The sequence below is a fragment of the Hyposmocoma kahamanoa genome, unplaced genomic scaffold (assembly GCF_003589595.1).
Source record: "Hyposmocoma kahamanoa isolate Upper Pololo Valley unplaced genomic scaffold, ASM358959v1 63, whole genome shotgun sequence".
Lineage (NCBI taxonomy): Eukaryota > Metazoa > Arthropoda > Insecta > Lepidoptera > Cosmopterigidae > Hyposmocoma > Hyposmocoma kahamanoa.
Genome location: NW_020653851.1, coordinates 8,748,453 through 8,770,192, shown reverse-complemented (window position 1 = coordinate 8,770,192; position 21,740 = coordinate 8,748,453). Strand labels below are relative to the sequence as shown.

The window sequence follows — 21,740 nt, the reverse complement described above, 5'->3', positions numbered from 1 at the left end:
TATATATATATATATTATATAGCTCATCGTCTACAAACGTTGAATCCAAATGCGAAGAAATTAATAATTAAAGTATTGATTTCTTGATGACGTAAATTGCAGTCGTCGACCTCAATTTCGAAAACCCAGTTTCAGTTAATGACAACTAACGACGTATACGTGAGACTGGATCACAGGATACGCCGACGTGCGCCTACGTTCCAGGAGTTGCGCCACCGCATCAATTGTACTCGATATCGCCAATTTATTGACTAGGTCACTCACCAATAGAACTTATCTCCTTGCTCAATATCCCATACACAACAAACAATTCGTTTAATTAGCAACGCAATTGGAACGTGTACGCATATTAATTCTTCCTTTTGACGATAAAGAAAACATCAATTAATACGAGGACTAAAAACAAAGTAACTGTTCTTGATAGTCGTCTTCACAAAGTCACATATTCATTTAGGGGGAAATGCTTCTTTAATAAAATATCGGATAGTCTCGATACCTATGTGATGTTTAAAATAAATATTGTAAATTACAAATGTGTACAATTGTTTAATGTATATATACAAAGAGCAAACACAAGAGCTTTTTGCTCATTCTTCTCTGGGGAAGCTGCCTTGCTAATGAGCAGTAGAATTTAATCAATATGACAATTTCAAGTGTGATTTGCTTACCTATGAAATTAAGGTTTTATTTGAGTATGAAAGAAGTTAAGTATATATCTGCATACACACATTGTAGGCCTTATAAAAATGCAAACCTTTACAGTAGAAAGTTACTGTATAACATGATTGCTAAGTATCAATAAATTGCAATGCGAAGTTTTAAATCAGTGAACGTAAAAACTAAAACAAAGAAAAACTGAACATATTACAGTAAGATAAACAAAACGTTAACCCTAAAATCTAGATCGAAAAATTAACATCAACGCGGCATCTGGAGCATTCTTAGGTTAAAATTAAAGTTCATAATAGAATACTTCACTATCTAATTAAGATTTCCCGGAACAATGAAAAGAGAACTAGGTATTCGAGAAAACTTATTTTTTGGATTATTTGTTCAGCAAATTTGTTCTTAACATCGTTATATACTTATGTGCATTGTGTATGTACGTCGTCTGTTTTCTCATTATATTATTTGGGTCAACGTTTTAGAAATGTTTGAATTTCAGAATTTTAAGTAATGATCAAATAAATCCTCAAGATAATGGAAAGATACCTACATAATGTAAAGATGTAGAGATATTTTCGTAGCGCTCGTGGTGATATGAGCTAGTAAGTACCGAGGTAACGCTGCTCTACTTAACTTTGTGTACTGCGCACAGAAACAATGTACACATTAATTTATTAAACATTTCAGTAGGAAATCTTTCGTAGTGTGATATCTCGGTACGAAAACCAGGTACCTTCTGCTCAGACAACGACACTGACGAGTTTGTTTGAAAGGCTTGGGATACAAATATTTTTTCTGTTGTGTCTACCTATTTGTAAATAAATAATGCAACAGGGTCAATTTACAGTGTTTTGTAAAGATGAAGAATAATGTGTGAAACACAAGTGTTGATGTGCTAGACGAGTGGCGAAGGAAGCTGGGACTTATCTCGGAAATTGCAGAGGATGCCCGCTTCGCAGACGACATTGAGCATCAATCAGGTGGAGCCGGCCAAATGGGAAACGCTCGCTAAATGATGCACACTTTGCTGTCCATTGTCATAAACAATTATTTCTTTTCTTCGTTGGAATAGTCGATTTGAATGATGCCATTCGACAGACATACATGCTGTATTTGCCGCTGTCTGTCTGTTTTCCTACAGTTGGAAGAATGCAGTTAATATAATATTTCGTTGCAATATTTTGCACATACAGTTAGTTACATTTGCATTTCAGCAAATGCTAACATGTATGTATAAACTTATCGATTTTAAACAAAACTTCTTTGTTTCGCTATTTTCTTCGTAATGAGGTCAATATGTCAAGACGTCCGTATCCAAGGCGACCTAATAACAAATTTTGATCATTGAAGCTTGAAGCTGTTATTTTACTGCACGTCTTTCTTATATCATAGTTTATTAGTAAAATATAATAGTTGTTTTAGGGAAATTTATTTTTGTTGATCTATCATGACTGTGCCGACTCCGTCGGCACCGAGTCTTTCTGCTCGTGTGTTTTATGGTCTTCGCACCGAGATACAGTGAGTACCTACTTGCTTTTATTTACTCAAGTTTTGAGAAGCTATTGGTGGCTTCTCAATAATGAGATAAGACGAAATTGTAAATAATGGGCAGCGAAAAAAATATCTATAAATCAACTAGAAGACTTCGTCTTAACGACTTCTATCGGGCAACTCCAGTTAATTTAATCAGTACTTCATTGACTCCACAACGTGTAAGTCCTTCGATTCTTATAATATGAATTATAATCGTTTCTTAAACTATGATGCTTATTCTAGATAAATACATGAGTAAAACTTTAGGACATTCAAGTTTATGATGTGGGGAAAGTACAACAAAAATGTTCTTGTACATAATAAATATTCCATTTTACGCAGATTCAATGCACATTATCTCTCGGAATCTGAAATTATCTACCCAGCTGGAGGTGTGATAGTGATCCACAACCATCTCCAGAAGAAACAGAAGTTCATCAGGCTCCAGGATAAACATAAGCCCATCAAGTCCTTGGTATTGGCACCAAATAGGTAATTAATATTTCTCACCATACTTAATAATAAAGCACACCTACGTATTGTCAAAAATATATCGAGATGATATGTAGGCAAAGACGAATCTACTAGTGCAGATATCATAGTAAATAATGTTGCTGATACTTAAATATTTATAGGCGTAAATTATACTTAGATACATATTTTTAACCGACTTCAAAAAAGAGGAGGTTCTCAATTTGACTGTTTTTTTGTGTATGGTTTAGATTACTCCGAGATTTGTGAACCCATTTCGATGATTCTTTTTTTTGTGTAAAAGGGTGTAATCTCAGTAGTGGTCCCATTCATTGAAAATAATATTCCACCTTTAAGTGTGTCAAATTAGGGCTTTGAATCTGGTTTATTGGATGTCACCCACCTACCGTTAACAGATTTCAATAAAACTTGGGAAAATGGATATAACGGATAAGCAACCTTTTGAGGTCGGTTTTGTTATAACGTTTGACGCTTTCCCAACATATAGGCTGGTTTCTGATGGATATTTGACGCAGAATTAAAAAATCAATACAAATATTATTTTTTAGTGTTTTACCTTTCATGTTGCATCGATACATAAGGCACACACTCAACATAACGCACACACTCAACATAGCCCCGCACTAGGGAAACCCTGTGTCACAGTGTCACAACTTACACCCAAACTCATGAGAGAAATATATGTAGGCCAAACAAATATTTCTCCCGGCCCGGGAATCGAATCTGGGATCTGTGTGTGGTAGTCCGGCATGGTAACCGTTCGGCCACGGAGGCAGAACATATATTTTTGTGAGCCATACCTACTCACAAAAACATAATGAAATGAAAATAAAAATGAAATAAAACGTTTTATAGTCGATCTTTACAATAATTTGCTAACCCTTCAGCTGTTTATAATATTTCAGACGATGGCAGTAATTTGCTAACCCTTCAGCTGTTTATAATATTTCAGACGATGGCTAGCACTGAATGAAATAGCGGAAGAGGGCCAAAAACCAATAATCACCATTTACGATCTAACAACATATAAGAGACGCAAGATACTCACTGTGCCGTTCGAGAACTCAACAGCGAGGGAATTCTGCTGTTTACAATTCACTTTTGATTCTAAATATCTTATAGCTGTAACCGGTGAACCTGATTGGTATTTGTATTATTATAATTGGGATAGAGGAAAAGTAGAGAGCCATGCAAAAGCCCAGAATCCCACGGGCCAAGGGACAGTTGAGAGCGTAAGTTTTTTCTAAGCATCTTAGATTTTCGCGATTGTTACACGTAGGAAATGAAATCAACATCAATAGTGTCTTAGGTCTTAGTATTAAGAACGTTTTTATCAATTACTAAAAAGCAGGTTTTTTAATTATTGTTTTTTAACATCACGGTACTTTTTTTGGTAAATTTCATAATTTAAAAAATAAATAATAAATTTTTATAGATATTTTTATTAAATTTTAATAGAGTAATCAAATATTTAAAAAAAAAAGCTTGATCCCTAGACACTTTTGACGAGTGTATCTCTTCGAATCTAAATCTCGTACATTTGTTGACAGTCAGCTATGACTATGGAACCTGAAAAGGACCCGAAATGTTTGTTTAAAAAAACAAATATATGTGATTTAGATCTGAAAAAATAGTTTCATTTCTTGTTTTCCTAAGCATTTTCATTTAGAATGTACCTTTTAGCTCACTTCTTCATTTCCAGTGAATCAAATGGAATTACTTTGTTTTCCCGTCGATTTATCGTATACTATTTGCGAAGTCTTGTCGTTTGAACGAGGAGGAAAGGAATTCATTTTGCATCTTATATTTGTATTGACCTATAAACCATCCAGTGCTGGGGGCATTGGTAAAACAACTAACTGATTTTCATGTTTAGGTGCAATGTAATCCTACGGACGCAACATTGATTGTCATAACGGGTCCATATACCTTCCGCATTATGAATGTTGCTGAAACTGTTTGGCGTCAATGGGGTTGGTGTAAAGCTGAAAATGTAAGCGTATCTAGTAATATAAGCGTAGCAGTGTAGAGCTCCTTGTGAAAGAGTTATTCCAGGATAGTACTGCCATCTTACCTGTTTTTTGCCGTCATGCAGTAATGTCAGTACTACTGGGTTCCGGTTTTGAAGGGCACGGGTGCTGGTGAAATCTCAGGCATATGGGACTTGACAACTTATGTGCCAGGGTGACGGGCGCTGTGGCAGTGCCTCTCAGATCTTTGCTATTTAAAGCTCTGAGTGGCACTGCAACTGTTATAGACAGGCGTGTAGCTTACCATCAGGCGCACGACTTATTCGTCCCGTCACTTAATATTATAAAAAAATATCTACTTATAAGACATTCTTATGCAATGTAAATAATCTGGACGTACAGAGTTGCCTTTCTTGTGTTCTGTTCTGTTATTCTGCGACATTTTTTCCTATAACTTTTACTTTCATATAAAGGGATTAAACAAATGTATGTGTGTAGTCAGATTTAGTTTAACGAATTTTAAAAAGTAGTTTGATGTCAAAAAAGTAGTTTTTCGATTTTACATCATAGATTATACAGTTATTTATATGCGTGAGTCTCTGATTTTTTTATGACACATCCTGTAAGAATGACCGAGTAAGAAAATTGTGATATATTGTTATGTGTCGGATGTCACCTATATGCTAAATAACGTAATTGCTGTATGCGTGGGTAGATCAACATTACAACGTGTATGTGGTTGACGCCGGATCGCATCATGTTCGGAACAGACAACGGGCTAATCATGATGGTGGAAAACGGCGAGATACGGCTCAACTGCGTGTTTAAGGCCTACGATGTTATGGAGATGTCTTTGAAAAAAGTGGACACGGAGTAAGTAGCATACTGTGACAACATTAGAGCAATAAAGCACCTTGTGAAAGAGGTTGTCCGGACAAGTACAGCCACTTGCCTATTTCTGCCTCAGGGTGACGGGTTCAGTGGTAGTGCCTCCCAGATCTTGGCGATTTAAAGTTCTGAGTGGCACTGCACCTGTTAAGGACAGGCATGAAGTTTACGATCAGGCGCATGACTTGTTCGTCCCGTAACATAACATTATAAAAAAAATTAAAAATTAATACAGCAGCGCTACAGACGCTCGCCACGCTACAGTCGCGTCTAATTTGAAGGCGCCTTTAATTAAAAGCCTCGATTTTCTTTAAAACTCTATTAAAAATTATTTTTTGACATCAGGTTCTTTACTTGTCACCTACAGATAGTACTCAATACAACGAAATGATTAAAATAAATATAGATGCTCATAACTAAACTGTATCTATTTACTGAAATTGCAGGGCTATTGAAGACGATAAAGGCGGGGATAAAGCAAGTACGTCCAGTAAACAAGATACGACGGAAGCTGTTTCCGAGGAAGAAACCTATCCGGTTACCAATTTTGTCAACTTTCCCAAAGGTAATCAGAATACAAAAACGTAATAAACGTCAATATTATTTGAATCAAAAATATTTAAACATTCAAAGTAACAAATGTATATATGTACATATAGTCACTTCAAGTAACTTCCCGATACTGATTATTCGGGTGCCTCGAAACATTTGAACAAAGAATCATAAAATTGCTTTTATTATTTATTATTTAAATTGTCATAATGTTTTACTATGATGTTCTTTATATTTTTTATAATTAGTAGCAGTACAGCTCCTTGTGAAAGAGTTCATCCTGGGAAGTAGGTACTGCCACCTTACCTACATTTCTGCCGCCAAACAGTAATGTGACTATTATTGCGTTCCGGTTTTGAAGGGTAAGGGTGCTGGTGAAATTACGGGCACATGGGATTTGTCAACTTATGTCTCAGGGTGACGGACGCAGTGGCAGTCAGATCTTTGTGATTTAAAGCCCTGAGTGGCACTGCAACTGCAGTGCTATGGATAGATATGTCGTTTACCACCCGCCGCGTGCATTGCTCGTCCCGTCACTGGGTATTATAAAAAAAATCATTAAGTTTTTTATGAAATTACTCGATTAGGTATCAAATTATTAATCCAAGGATCGGACACAAAGAAAAATTCCTTCGGTCTGACCGAACCTACGTGCGTTTGTATGCTTGTGGCTCTAGTTGGCATACAGACGTAGACTCGTAGGAATGATTCTTTGTTTTCGATCTTTGTATTAATAAATTAAAATAAACGTAACATTTAGGGAGTCCGTTGGTGACGAACTTGTTATTTGTTGCATGTTATTAAAATCATAGGTCTAAATAAATATACACATAAATGCATTCGCAATTGGGAGTCACTACATTTATTTACGCGGAAGCACGCTTGAGCCGGTCAGAAAATATATTTGTTGTTTTGCTTCCGCTTGAACTGTCCGACGCGAAACGCCCATCTTTTTCACTCTTATTATTACATGGACATAAAGCTTTTTCTGATCGGTTTAATGCGATTCTATGTGGTAAGTATGATGACCACCTGTTCCTAATACCATATTCAATTTACAAAGGTTTCGCCTATGCTTGTGGCCCTGGCTACGTTCACATGTTTGAAAGGGAAACACCGCACCATTTTAGAAAGAGGAACGTTTTCCGTATCTCGAAAAAGTCTTACAAGTGAGTAAAATAAAACATTTTAATATGTTACGTTTAATACTCTATGTTAGATTGGGACCTTCGGCATTTTGACGAATTATTTAGTAGCAGTAGAGCTCCTTGGGACCGAGTTCGTCCTGGAAAGTACTGCCCACATTACCTGTTTCTGCCGCTGATATGAGCATTACTGCGTTTCGGTTTTAAAGGGGCATGGGATTTGTCAACTGTGTGTCTCAGAGTGACGGACGTAGTGGTAGTGCTTGATACTGTAACTATTATTAGTAGGCGAGTTGGTTACCACCAGATGCACGATTTGTTCGTTCCGTCGCTTGATATCGTAAACGGCGTTGACGATGTCTAGGAGGGCGGCCCCGCAACGTGCCTGCTATCGTCGGGTAGTTGACACCAGACAACATGGAAAGTTGAAACTAGATCGCCAGCTAGGGGAATACTCATACTTATTAGATTTTTCAATTTTTTTTTATTTAGTTCAGAAGTAATTGGTCAGCCTCTATAATACACATATCTATGTATGAGTAGGAATGCCAACATCTGCCTGCTACAAGCACACAAAGGCACCAGTTATAAGCATTAGTATATTCGCTTTGTAGTACGTATTGCGATAAACTTTTTTCAGACATACGCGTGAGTACCCAACGTGGTCCCCTCTTGACGCCGTACAGCATATCATAGTCGACCCGAATCAGGAAACACTGCTTATCACTACTTTGAGGAAACAATTATATTACGTTAAACTGTTTGGTGTACATATGCTACAGGTACGAATATTTTTATTTTAGTAGCAGTAGATGTTCTTGTGAAAGAGTTCGTCCTAGGAAGTACTGCCACCTTACCATTTCTGCCGCCAAGCAGTAACGTGAGCATTACCTACTGTGATTAGGTTTTATAGGGTTCTGGTGAAATTACAGACAAATGGGACTTGTCAACTTATGTCTCAGGGTGACTTCACAGTGGCAGTGCCTCTCACAAGTTTGTGATTTAAAGCTCTGAGTGGCACTGCAACTATTATGGACAGGCGTGTCGCTTACCACAAGACGCATGACTTCTTTATCCCGTCATTATATATAAAAAATGTTTAGGACTGAATAATATAAAATATCGAAGTCTCTTAAAGTTTAACACCGGTGTCAGACAATTGCATACCTACTTAGATATTTCATCCATATCGTGCAATACAATCATTAATATGATTAAGACTTTACACCTAACTGGAAAGCAATGTTTTTGTAAAAAATTTTTAGTTCTAATAAGGATTCTCTGATCGCTACATATTATGCATTAGAATGTTGGTTTAAGAATTGATTTATACTTATTTATAGAACCCAGAAATACCGTTTAACGAACTCGGCCCTGCTATGCATTATGGTCGAATAAACTCTTTGTCAATGTGCGCGTGGAAACCCATCTTCATAACCTCTGGAGAACAGGACAAGAGCATTAGAGTGTGGAATTACATGACCGACGATATTGAACTTATTAAACTGTATCAAGAGGAAATACACTGTTTATCTTTACACCCAACGGGTAAGGCTCATTTAGCTGGTTACGTGTGTGTATGCATTGAGTGAGCATCCTCTGAAAAACGTCTATAAAATATTTGTCATTTAGTAGAAGTTCTAAAACAATTTCAGAAAAAAAATTCTATTCGTAAAAGATAAAACAAATAATAAGTAACTTAATGTGTGCTCACTCAATTCTCACAGAGAAGCACTAGTCAGATCTCGAAAAGTAATATTCGTGTACTACTTTTTAGTAGGTGGTAGTTTTGTGAAATTATCGTGTTTAATTACAGAGTTTAGTTAAAAATACTCTCTCTATCTGAACATTTACGCGCCTCTCTTAAAGTAAAAATCTCTTCCAGGCCTGTTTGCAATAGTAGGATTTTCGGACAAACTCCGCTATATGGTAGTCCTGATAGACGATTTCGAGGTAATGCGGGAGTTCCCTATTCGCAACTGTAAGCAGGCGAGATTCAGCACCAACGGGCACCTATTCGCAGCTGTCAATAGTCAAGTTATACAAGTATTTTCCTCCGTATCTTTCCAAAATGTCTTCAATTTGAAAGGACATAATGGAAGGGTGAGTTATTCCTTGTTTTGTCAAAAATTAAATTTTAATTTAACGACCTCGGTGACTCAACAAACGGGTGCAAGACAAAGAGGTTCTGGGTTCAATTCTCCGATTTGGGAAGTAAATTTATTTCAATTGGTTCTAGTCTGGATGCAATGGGTAATGCCAAGGAATGAATTCCGTTGCTCGAATATATAATAGAGCACGAAATTACCTAATTTGAGACCAGGTAATTGGTGTTGTTGTCTGGCACATTATTAATTCACCTAAGTTTCATAACTTCTACAGATTACGAGTTTGGCGTGGTCAGCGAATGACTTGATTCTGGTATCGTGTGGAGCGGAAGGAGCTGTGTACGAATGGAGTATGTACTCAGGACAACGCGTGGGCGAAATTATACTTAAAACCAATCAATTCAATGCTTGCGCTGTTAACAAGTCGGTTTCTTTCATTTTAGACATTTTGTATTTAAATGTTCTTTTTAACACTTCTTATTTTATAATATTTATTTGTTAAAAATTATGATTTCAGTATCGGTAAGACAACATACGCAGTTGGTTCAGACGGAGAAATCAAAGAAATCGGTTCCAACTCGATACGAAGAAATTTAGGCTTGATCGGCTGCCCACTTGACACCATAGTACTATCTCGATCGGACATGATGCTCTTTATAACCGGCGGAGAAGGTGGTGTTACTGCAGTACAACTGCCTCTACTGGATAAAGCCCTTTACAATGAATTCCATATGCATAATAAGAAAGTGACCTGTATAGCTTTGTCTTACGACGATCAGACATTAATATCGGTAGCAGAAGATGCCTCGATATGTCTGTGGAGATTAACGAATGCTGACGGCAGAGCTATAGCTTTAGATAAAGACTTCGCATACGCGAAGGAAATATTAATAAGCAAGAAAGACTTGCAAGAGAAATTGAATAGTATTCACGTTAGTTGCACCAATACGATACCATGTACTTACATGTATGTATATCATAATGATATTAAATGTTGATTTATATTTTCTAGCTTCTCAGTACAAGAATGAGTGAATTAGAAACAGAGCACTCTTACCAACTTCGCCAGGCCGAGGCCACGCAGGCCGAGAAACTTAAGGAAGTCCACGAAGGTTACTGTGCAGCTATCGAAGAGCTTAAAGAAAAAAACGAGGTGCGTTCGTAGCAAATTTCCTGTCAATGAGTTGTTTTTCGTAATGAGCATTAAAGCTGAAATGGACACGTTTTACAGGCCCTAGAAAATGAACACACACACGAGATAGGTATGATTCAGCAAGACATTGTAAAGTTGACGTCTGGACACGAAAGAGCACTACAATCATTGGAAGCAGACTTCAATATTAAATTAATTGGTGAATACGACCGATACCAAGTAAGAAAAATGCAATAATTTATTAATTTTAAAACTTATTAATTTTAAATCAATCATCAAAGAATTAACATTTTGTCACGCGTTATAGGCACTCGAAGACAAAACAGCAAGAATGAGAAAAGACTATGAGCAACGGTTGGAAGATCTTGCAGAGAGCAAGCGTCAAGCACTCAGAGAAATGAATAACCAGTTTGAAGAAAGGTTAGAAGAAAAGGAAGTAATTCTCTTAGAGGTAAAAGCGAAATTAATTCGAAAACAATAACCGTTAGTAACTATTGCTAAACATATTTATGTATTTGGCGATAGATTGACGATTTCTATTTTCTTTACAGTTGCAAGAACAATTTGACTTGGAAAAACGAGAACATGAAACAATTAAGACTTCAATAGAAGATGATGCTGACAGAGAAATTGTAGAAATCAAAGCAGCGTATGAAATGCAACTGAAGGAAGAAAAAGATGCCAATGTCCGACTGAAAGGTGAAACGGGTCTGATGAAAAAGAAACTTATAACAGCACACAAAGAAATAGATGAATTGAAACATCAAGTTCTGCAACTTAAAGGTATTTTTGTTGTAAACATTTGGTATTGTTATAATTGACATAATAAGAATAAGTAATTTGAAATTAAAATTATTTACAGCGGAACACAAACAGTTCCAAAAAGTAATAACTACCTTGGAAAGAGATGTGATAGATTTAAAGAAAGAAATAGCTGAACGTGATAATACGATTCAGGACAAGGAAAGAAGAATATATGAACTCAAGAGGAAGAAACAAGAACTGGAAAAGTACAAATTCGTATTGAATTACAAAATAACGGAGCTGAAAAATCAGGTCAGTACACGGTTTTAAATTTTTCAATCACATTAAATAATGACAATTATACCGATTTCAAGAATTTTCGTAGATTGAACCTAAAATGCAAATGATTAACGAGTTACGACTCCAGATAGAGGATATGGAAAACGAGGAATATAAGTTAGACATAATTAAGATTGATCTCGGTATGAATTCTGTGAATTTATGTTTTAACTGTATATTGAACTTGATTAGTACATAGGTATACAACTGTACGTAAGAAGTTACAGCTACAAATATTTCATTATTAACTTTTTTGTGACAGATTGAGCCGTTAGAACGTGAAATCAAAGAAAGTAAATTTCGAACACTTGAATTGGAAGTGTCGTTAGACAGCCTTTTAAAGAAAAAATCTTTCCGCGGTAATCGTTTGTGTTATGTGATATTTTCGGTTGTAATTCTTTTCGCTGTTGAATTGTACACTAATAACAACGAGTGTGGTAGAAATTGCACAGTATTTTATAGCTGTAAAATGAGTCTTGGATTGCACCTATGTTAACAGTAGGTATTTAATCACAAATTAGCCTAGCACAATACATTACTATGAATATTGTTAGGGATAGATTTACCAAAGAATATACATTTCTAATTTTAGAACTGAAGATAACTCAACTGAATGAGAAGCTAACGTCGGCTAAGAAGGATTATTTCAGTGAAACAGAGAGAACTCTGATGTTAAAGAATACATTGAAAAAGATTAAAATTGATTTGCACAACATGTCAGCCAACCTTCAAGATCCCAATAAGTTGAAGATGAATGTAAAAGTAAGATATTGTAATTGTATGTATTTTAAATTTACAATAAATGTTGACGATCTCCATGGTCCAACGGTTTACTCCAAAGATGGGCACACATTTTCATTAGGGGCCAGAAAACGTAACAAATTTCACCGTGTTCCCAATTAAAAAAAATGCATTTTCATTTCATATATTTTTATTAATGTGATTTGTTGTTTTGTGTTTGTGTAAACATAATGTCATTTTGTATGTCGATAACGTCGAGGGCATCAAAATCTATTTCCGAGGACTTCTACTTTAGAGGATTCATTGGCGGGCCGCATTAAAGCCCGGGCAGGAGTTGGTCTGTGAGTCGCTGGTCAAATTGATTTGGTTAGAATATTCTATAGTGCTTAGTACTGAATTCCGTTGCTCTGATACTCATAGTACGGGGCAGTCTGTAGTTTCCATGTAATTATTTTTATTTTTTATTTTATTAATTAGACACAACACAACAGTTCACAAACCATGTACAATACTTAATATTAATTTAATTCTACAACACTCTTTAGCTTGGAACAGATGAATTGTGCACAACATTTAAATGAAACAGATTTACTTAAATATTCTATTTAAAAATAAAAAAATGAAATATCATTAAAATTAAAAAAGTTTGAGCAAACCATAAATTAAAAATCCACAAAAAATAAGCAAAATGAAAGCACCTAGTTTTGAGACCTCAAAGACGCTGTAAATGATTTTAAAGATTGGTGGATATCTACCTCAGTGCTGACCTTATTACAATTCCTGCACATACGAAACAACGGATCATTGTATTGTACGAAACGTTGTATGTTGTTCGTGGCACATAATAGTTATTTTTGATATAAGTGCGGAAAGTTAGTTATTATTCACGAGGCTCGAGGCTTCTTGGCCCGAGCCAGAGGCGAGGGTCAAGACGCGAGACAAGTGAAAATGACAAATCCGCACGTGTATCAAACGACGTTTTTTAATACATTTGCGAAAAAACTACATTGAAAGTAAAATAAAACAGTATTTAAAAAAACTCTTTTTGTGCTAGTAAATTAAAATAATGAAATACAACCACTGCAACCATTATTTAAAAGTCTATGGAAATATAGTTCTAACGTGCTGTTTTTGTTCATTTTCTGTAATATCGGTCTGTAACCACTTTTCTTATTATGAAGTCCTGGTACTTTTGTTTAAACTTCTTTAGGAACCCGTGCACGGTAGTGAGATACAACTTATCTGTAATACATAGAACAAATAAATATATACATAAAAATCTCGCCTGTCACCCATTCAGGGGTAGGCAGAGACTGTGGACCTCCACTCGATACGTTCATTATATAGTATTTGTAAATAAATATAAGTTTTAATGACGAATGACATATGTACGTCACAAAGCACATAAATATTAAATAAATATACAACTTCTTTAGTTCTATGTTTAAGACTTAAAACAACAGTAAATTAAAAAACTGGAAAAGTAAAAAGCACTAATACTCAATCCAAATCCAACTTTCCGCACGATTTGTAGTGTGAAAAATACCCCGTTTTGAGCAACTGTATTAAAAAAAAGTTTTTGCGTGCGGTATCTTCCAATCATAATCCCAACCCGCTCTAACAATTCACTAGCATCCCACACAGAGTTAACCAATTTATATAACACGGCAAAGCTGTGCGAAGAGCGTCTACTCTCTAAGCTGTCAATTTTAAAATACTTTAACAAGATAGGTTAAAGTATTTTAAAATTGATGTACGACGTATGACGTATGATGAGAGCCTACGTCTTAAACCCGTTTTAGTGCTTAAATGTCTCAAGAAACGCTTCTGTATAGATTCAATTCAATTATCGTGGTTGTGTGCCACTATTTGTGTAGGATACTGGGGTAGCGATCGTAGGTGTCCAATGTTTATTTTTAGGCACATAAGATGAAGCCACCAACTTTGTGATTATACAGGTTATGTTAAATAGTGTTTATTTGACATTTTTCAACGTAGTATCGTTGTCATTCGTTTTTATCTATTTATTTATAGGTCACTTGTTCGTCTACTATAAAGGATCTTATTAGGGCAGCTTAGCTCAACACAAAACCTTATACTTTCTACATTTCTGCCTATTCATTTATTGGGCTGTAACACACAGCCCGATAGATGAATGCATGAATGCTGCTCACAGAAATGGAAAAAAAACAGAAAAAAATGTATGTTGAGACCGCCGTAAAACAAAAATATAATAACACACATAATGTTATTATTTTAATATCAATTGACAAATGTTTCGGAAGGAATAAGCAATCAATAAGTACTAAATGTTCCAAGTTCGAGAAATTAGCAATGAAATTCGATATTAGGGCCGTCCCTTTTTGTAATTTGTAATAAATCCTAAAATAAACCTTTTCGTACTTTAAAAGACAATATTGTAACGTACCTACTCTAGAAGTAAATATAGCGATTTTCAATGTTAAATAGCTCTTATTTCGTACAAAAAAGTTGAAACATACATGTCATGGTCAATTTATAAGAGACTTCATAATTAATTTTAAATTTAATTGGAAACAACAGACGCTGTTCCACAAATACGTAGAAGACATAGACTTCATCCGCAGTCGAATGCAAGATGATGAGGCCATACGCGAGTTCAACCGCCAGAGGGACCATTTGGAGAAGCAGCTAAATTCCGTCAAAACTCAATTGCAGAAAGCACTGAGTGGCTCTAAAGGAGATATCAATAAGATTATGGATGTGAGTTCAATAGTATATAATTTCAAAAATATATCAGGGATCTGCATCACAGTCTTTTTGAAACATTCGTTGAAGGTTGAAGAGCCGTGATGAAACCGACACTGCCCTCCTTATCATACCTAACTAACGTAATCGAAAATTTTTAGCTAAATTGAGTTATTAACATGATATAGGATAATCGAAACGAGATCTACAATCCCCTCTAATCCGTTTTTTATTATCTTAATTAGTTTGTTTTATTGTTAAGCAAAGTCAGCGTAATTGCTATTTTTTTATGTGACTATAAAACTTTACGTGCCAATATCTCGAAAGGTACCGAAATGCAAATGCGTTAGTATGACAAGGAGTGCAGTACATATCAGGGCGCGTTCCCATTATGTCGTGACGGCAGATAGTCGTGCAATTTAAAGTGTCGTGGCTTGTATATTTAAATGAAGTTGTTCACATATAGTGCAACACGATTAATTGTCGTTCACGGCTTTTATGATGTTACGACGACAGTCTGTTGTGACATTGGGTAGAGCTAGAACGACAGTCGTGGGTTCAAGAGTCTATCGCACAAACTACAAGGTGCCGCGAACCGATAAATTTTCGACGACTAGCTGTTGCTAGACACGACTGTCGTTCAACGATAAAAATAAACGTCCGCGACACAGTCACGACAGATAGTCATGGGAACAAGCTAGACGCGACAGTCGGCGTACAACATAATGGGAACGCGCCCTCAGAAGTTTACAAAACTATTAAAAGACGAGTTAAGTCCTTAGTCCGCATTTGGCCATCGTGTGTGTGGACTGTCGTATTTATGGTGTAAGCTTTCTATTTAGAGGGGATCCCAGTCCAACATTTGGTGTATAATGAATTCGTAGTGATAGTAATTAGCGCCGCGATTTCTATCTTATTGTTCTAGCGTTACTTCAGCTTTTTAAGGGACATTAGAAAAAGGCAACGATATTATAATAGATTTGAAGCAAATTACTGTGTTGCATGCGGCAATCCACAGAAATAAAAAAAGATGAAATCGCGTATACTTGTTTTGTCAAACGTTGAGAAGTAATCCAACCAAACCAACGAACGTTGAGAAGTAATCAACCGATTATGTCAAATATTACAGCAAACTACCCTATTCCGAATTATTACAAAGTTAATAATTTTAATATTATTAACTTAAAGGTTATTAATTTATTCTTAAAGAACACTCCAATTTACGCTACATTCGATTTGTATACATTAGTTTGCTTGAAAAAGAAAATATAAGCGATTTAGGGCGCCTTCTAGTTTGACACTTGTAGAAGCGCTGCAGTGGCGCGACACTAATACTTTTCATACAATATCTAGTCTGAAAAAGTGCAGCGCGCGTGGCGCGACTGTGGCGCTGCAGCTGCGCTTCTAAATATTATATGATTAGTAGTGGGGCGGCTGTAGTGCGCTTCTTAAGCGTCTAATTTCAAGGCGCACTTAGATCCTAAAAAAAAAAAGAATTCCAATGTGTAGCAGTCGCGAAGTCCTAAGAAGTTGACCAACAATAATGTTGCAAATTAACATGCTCTATTGTAAATGTTATACATAAAATAACCGGAGGGCAATATCCAGTAATATATCGACTCATCCCAAGAACAGAGTCCGATGTGATTATATAGCAAAAGAGAATAAGTACGTTACGAGAATAATTTCATTATTCAAACTAAGATCTATGTAAAGTCTATTTGAGAATTTATATATCTTTTTTCGTTTCGGAAATTATAAAATTGAACAACAGTTGATCTGACATCCACAGCGAAGAACGAACGAAATGTACTATGTCCTGAGAACAAGTAGTCTTGTACATAGATCTTTGTTCTACGGATGAGTCGATATATCGATACTGAATACTTAACAAGTTAACTATAGGAAATTAAACTATTTTTTGGATCTAAATCGGCTGGGTCAGGCGTGACCATGGAACCTGTAAAGTTGATTTGTTTGAAAAGAAAAACAAAGATACGCTATTTGGAATTGAAAAAATAGTTTCGCTTCTTATGTGTAACAATCACGAAAACCTAGGAACTCGAAAAGTTATCGAATATACTAAAAGCTTTTTGTGTGACAGACTGTGTTGATTCTCGTTTTCTCAATTCTAGGAGAACTGCACACTATTGTCAGAGATCAATCAGCTCCGAATCGAGTTAAAGTCGACACGAAGTCGGTGTTTCCAAATGGAGTCAATACTTGGCCTGTCGGCACGCTATGTTCCGCCAGCTGTCGCCCGGAATAAGTTGAAACACGTCACCGAAGATCGAGAGAAACTGGACGAAATGTTCAATGCTAAAATCGATGTAATATTATCCTGTTTTACAATTATTTTACACCCGGATACATAATTCGAGCTATCTTGCTTTTACAGTACCTATAAAATTACCAGCTTTAAAAAGATTTCATTGATCAAAAACTATTTATGCAATTTGCAAATTGGTTTACTAAACATTATTTCCGATAACCTATCACAAACTGGAATTTATTTTTTCCGAAATAACGTTTGTTCGAATTTTCATTACACCGAAAACAGAATTATAACGAAACCGTAGTTCTTTCAGGATATGTTGGATGTTTTTCGAAAAGACACGATTAGGTTCGGTTAGGGTTAAAAAAAAAAAAAAAAAAAAAGGTTAAATTAGGTTTAAAAGAAAAAAATTGTCAAAATGTTGACTGTATTTCACAAATAGCCCTGTATTTGTCCCTTTTAAAAATAAAAATGCTTCGAATGATGTGTCTGAGTGTATATTCCAAAGACTATAGTGATGGTGGTATGTTCTAATACCAGTATAACCAAAAGGACCGTTCAAATTAATATACAATCAGCATCAAAACCAACCAAAAACATCTACAGATACAAAGTGGTTAATATCTTTTATATTTACACTTACATTGTCATTGAACGGAATGGAAGAAAGCAAATATTTGTAATCATAGCATAATGGACTTTGTCGATTGCGTAACGTCGAGATACGAGCCAAAAAAACAGGACGCGCGTCTTCCGGAGAATTCTCGCGCTGTCTGGAATTCCTGTAAGAACCGAATCGTATCTAGTTATACTATTTTAAGTTATACTATTGACATAAGAACATTACGCTATGCCAATTTCGTTACAAAAATTCGCTTCCACTCCAATTTAACCATTAATGTTGTTTACTTGTGGTGTGTATCTACTCTAAGGTGGTTTTCCATCGACAAGGCGAGTCGAGGATTGAAATTTATATGACAAAATTTAAATTCTCTCCTAGCCCATCTTCAGTGGAAATGATCTGGATTGATGAGGATGAGCAAGGCGAAAATTGAAATATTTATTGATCGAATATTGAACCGTATTGTTGCCTACGTAGAGTATTATACTATGCAACGGAAACACTATTTGTCGCGCGCAATTTTTGGTGGAAATAGGCCGTGGCCGTCAGGATGGCTGGTCGCCTGTGGCGCCTGGCACTGAGTGTATATTCAAGAATTGCTACCTTTTCTAAACAATTGCTACATTTGATATATTCTGAGAAATTTAAAAAAATAATTGACCAGCCATTCCAATATCAGGATGGCTGGTTGCCGCTTTGTTCAGCATAAAGGGAGCAGATTTTCCAGAAGTATGTATTACCAATAATTGCTACCTATTTGCTACTCTCAGGAATTAAAGGTATACGCTTCCTATCTACATAGTTAAAAAAATATAAACGATTGAAAATTTGATGAAGAAGTGCCAACGCCTGTCCCTTATATTACGGCAATAGAGCACTAAAACTTTTTGCTTTTTTTAATTTAATCAGGCACTTCGGAAAATTTTCAATCGCTTATATTTTTTTAACTAATGAAGTTATGAAGCGTATACCTTTAATTCGCGAAAGTAGCAAATAGGTAGCAATTATCGGTAATACATACTTCTGGAAAATCTGCTCTCTTCATGCTAAACAAAGTAGCGACCAGCCATCCTGATATCAGAATAGCTGGTCAATTATTTTTTAAATTTCTTAGAATATATCAAAGGTAGAAATTAATTAGAAAAGGTAGCAAATAGGCAATTCTTGAATATACACTCAGTGCCAGATGCCACAGGCGACCAGACAGGATGGCTGGTCGCCTCGGTCACAATAAGTCGGCGAAATTTCAATATTCGTCTCTTCTCGTTCGTAACCTAATGAATACCTTCACCATGCTGAACTACCACGCAGAGGCTCCGGGTTCGATTCCCGAGCCGGGAGAAATATATGTAAGGTCTACATTTATTTCTCTCGCGAGTTTAGGTGTAATTTGTCGTCATCTATTGGTACGTCTATGGCACTAGGGGCTATATGAGAGTGAGCAAAAAAAATGCGCTACTCGCATCCAGCGGTCTCCCGCGACCTTTTAAAGTTCATTCATAATTTCCCAAGTAGTAATATAACCGATATACTTCTGTTTTCAGGAAAAACAAGACGTAATAAATACTCTTAAGCTAGAGAATGATCGCCTGTTGAGTAAAATCAGATGCATTGAGGAGGATGACCCTGACGCCCGTGGGGATAAACCAGGTGTAGCAAGAGACTCGTTTTAAGCACCCCAAGCGGAAGACCATTCATTTGAACATGATAATATCTATCTAACGCTATTATGTTAGAAGTGTATGAATATATTTCTCGAGAATTGTAATTCTCGACAGCTGTGCCGTTTTAATTCAATAGATAAAGACTGCTCTTTATTTGCCTTTAAATAAAAATTCATATTCGACAACATCACATTCGTTGTACTGAAGCACTCGTGTCATAGAAATCGGGCACAATGACGATACCACAAACACCCAGGCCTGAGACAATTATAGAAAAGTTAGTTTTTCTACCCGGCCGGCGATCGAACCCGGGACCTCTGAGATGGCGACATCATGAAAACCAATGTGCAAGCCACTCTATCATGGAGGTCGTCAAAAACCCATATTCGAAGATTTTAACAACCTACTTTCTATTTATTAGAATAAAATATAATAAGAGGCCGTGGTGGCCTAATGGCCAACCATTAGGTTGCTTATAGGTGGCGGTAGCTACAAGACCTATCGCCTCTCAAACAGGGACGTGGGTTCGAATCCGGACTTGAACCCGGAATTTATGTGTGAAATTACGTTTTTTTTTTATATCTAATGCCAAGTGACGGGACGAACAAGTCGTGCGCCTAGTTTGAAAGTGAGGAAATCTGCACACGTATGCAAAGAAATTTAATTATGTGTGTGAGTTTCCCTATCCGCATTGGACCCGCGTGGGAACAGCACAAGCCTCTTCCCATTGTGAGTGGAGGCATGTGCCTTATGGACTACAATATAGGTTAATTACAATGACCTACCAACAAATGGACGTCGCGTCTAATACAAAAACCACGAAAAAATGTCCGAAGTTAACCTACACAAACATAGTGACATGTACCGAAATATAAAAAACTAAAACATTTAATTTAAATTGCAGTACTCCCTAATTTTACTTGCAACAATTTAAGGGCTCAAATACACTATATTCAGCTTCTACTGGAAACTTAACAAAATGCATCATATTTAGCTTCGACTGAAAATTACTTGAACACAAGAGTAACGGAGTAGCCTTTGTCGCAAATTATAGTATTAATTAATTTTTATATATATTATTATGTCGATTTTTTTTTTCAAATTTACTTAAAGAAATAATAAAGAGTTGGGCAGATACATATATACAAATATTACTACAAATGTAAAAATAAGCGTGTACAATAAGAAATGTACCGATGTTACAACAAACGTAAACTCAAATATCCGTAATTCCGAAAACCGATTTATCATAAAACTTTCGAGTAATTTTGATGCTTTTCACAAAAACAAAGTTAGCTTTTGTTTTGCAATCTTCATAAAAAAATACATTTAACATTATGAAAATTCGATAACGTTATGTGGGGCAAATGTATTTTCTGACTTCTGAAAGTAAATCCCGAGCCGTAAAACGAGTAGGTATAACAATATTATGTTAGTTCTAACCGTGTTCGAAACTTAATAGTTGTTTTCAAAACTTTACGTCATATAGCCGATTTTGATGTTCTTAGGATGGTATACTTTGCTACGTGTCAAACCATTCTTCTTTACTGCATTTCATCCTGGGGTGGTGTAGCAAAAACGACTCTTATGAAACTGGAAGTGGCTCAACGAGCGGTTTTGAAAGTGGCGTCATTCCGACCATTCCTTTTTTCCAACTCGAGAACTTTTCCGAGATTGGCAAGTTCTATCCGTACGCCAACTATTTGTTCTGTACACCATCCTGAGGGTACATTCGCAGACATCTTACGATCGATCTCGGATAAGTAATTTTCGACGCCGTGATCGTGTGTGCCATTATTCGGCGTGGTCTACATCCTTTGCCCATCACTTCTTCGGCTTCCTCGGGCCCTTCTTATATAACGAATGTAATGGTGATTTGCATATTTATCCTCTAAACAAGTTGGAATGTAAGAACGTGGTCACTAAAAGGCTATTAACTTTGTCATATGAGGAAACCGAAAACCTCCTTCATGTTCCATTATAGGTAATTCCCACACACACAAACACACACTCTCACACACACACACACACACACACACACACACACACACACGCGCGCGCGCGCACACGCACGCACACACACACACACACACACACACACACACACACACACACACACAC

The 21,740-nt window shown here is 36.2% G+C and overlaps 1 protein-coding gene across 1 annotated transcript; it reads left to right on the top strand.

Moving 5' to 3' along the window:
• The first annotated feature begins 2,098 nt into the window (after positions 1–2,098).
• Positions 2,099–19,999, top strand: LOC113230154 (cilia- and flagella-associated protein 57). The gene is made up of 22 exons (XM_026463944.1): positions 2,099–2,184; positions 2,542–2,691; positions 3,644–3,923; positions 4,568–4,684; positions 5,377–5,534; positions 5,996–6,114; positions 7,165–7,270; positions 7,887–8,028; positions 8,590–8,794; positions 9,132–9,349; positions 9,629–9,777; positions 9,872–10,286; positions 10,367–10,507; positions 10,586–10,726; positions 10,815–10,958; positions 11,059–11,290; positions 11,370–11,563; positions 11,637–11,733; positions 12,183–12,352; positions 14,894–15,073; positions 17,194–17,388; positions 19,500–19,999. Exons 1-22 carry the CDS (start codon positions 2,114–2,116, stop codon positions 19,626–19,628), a joined length of 3,753 nt encoding a protein of 1,250 aa, XP_026319729.1. The 5' UTR covers positions 2,099–2,113; the 3' UTR covers positions 19,629–19,999.
• Positions 20,000–21,740: the final 1,741 nt, after the last annotated feature.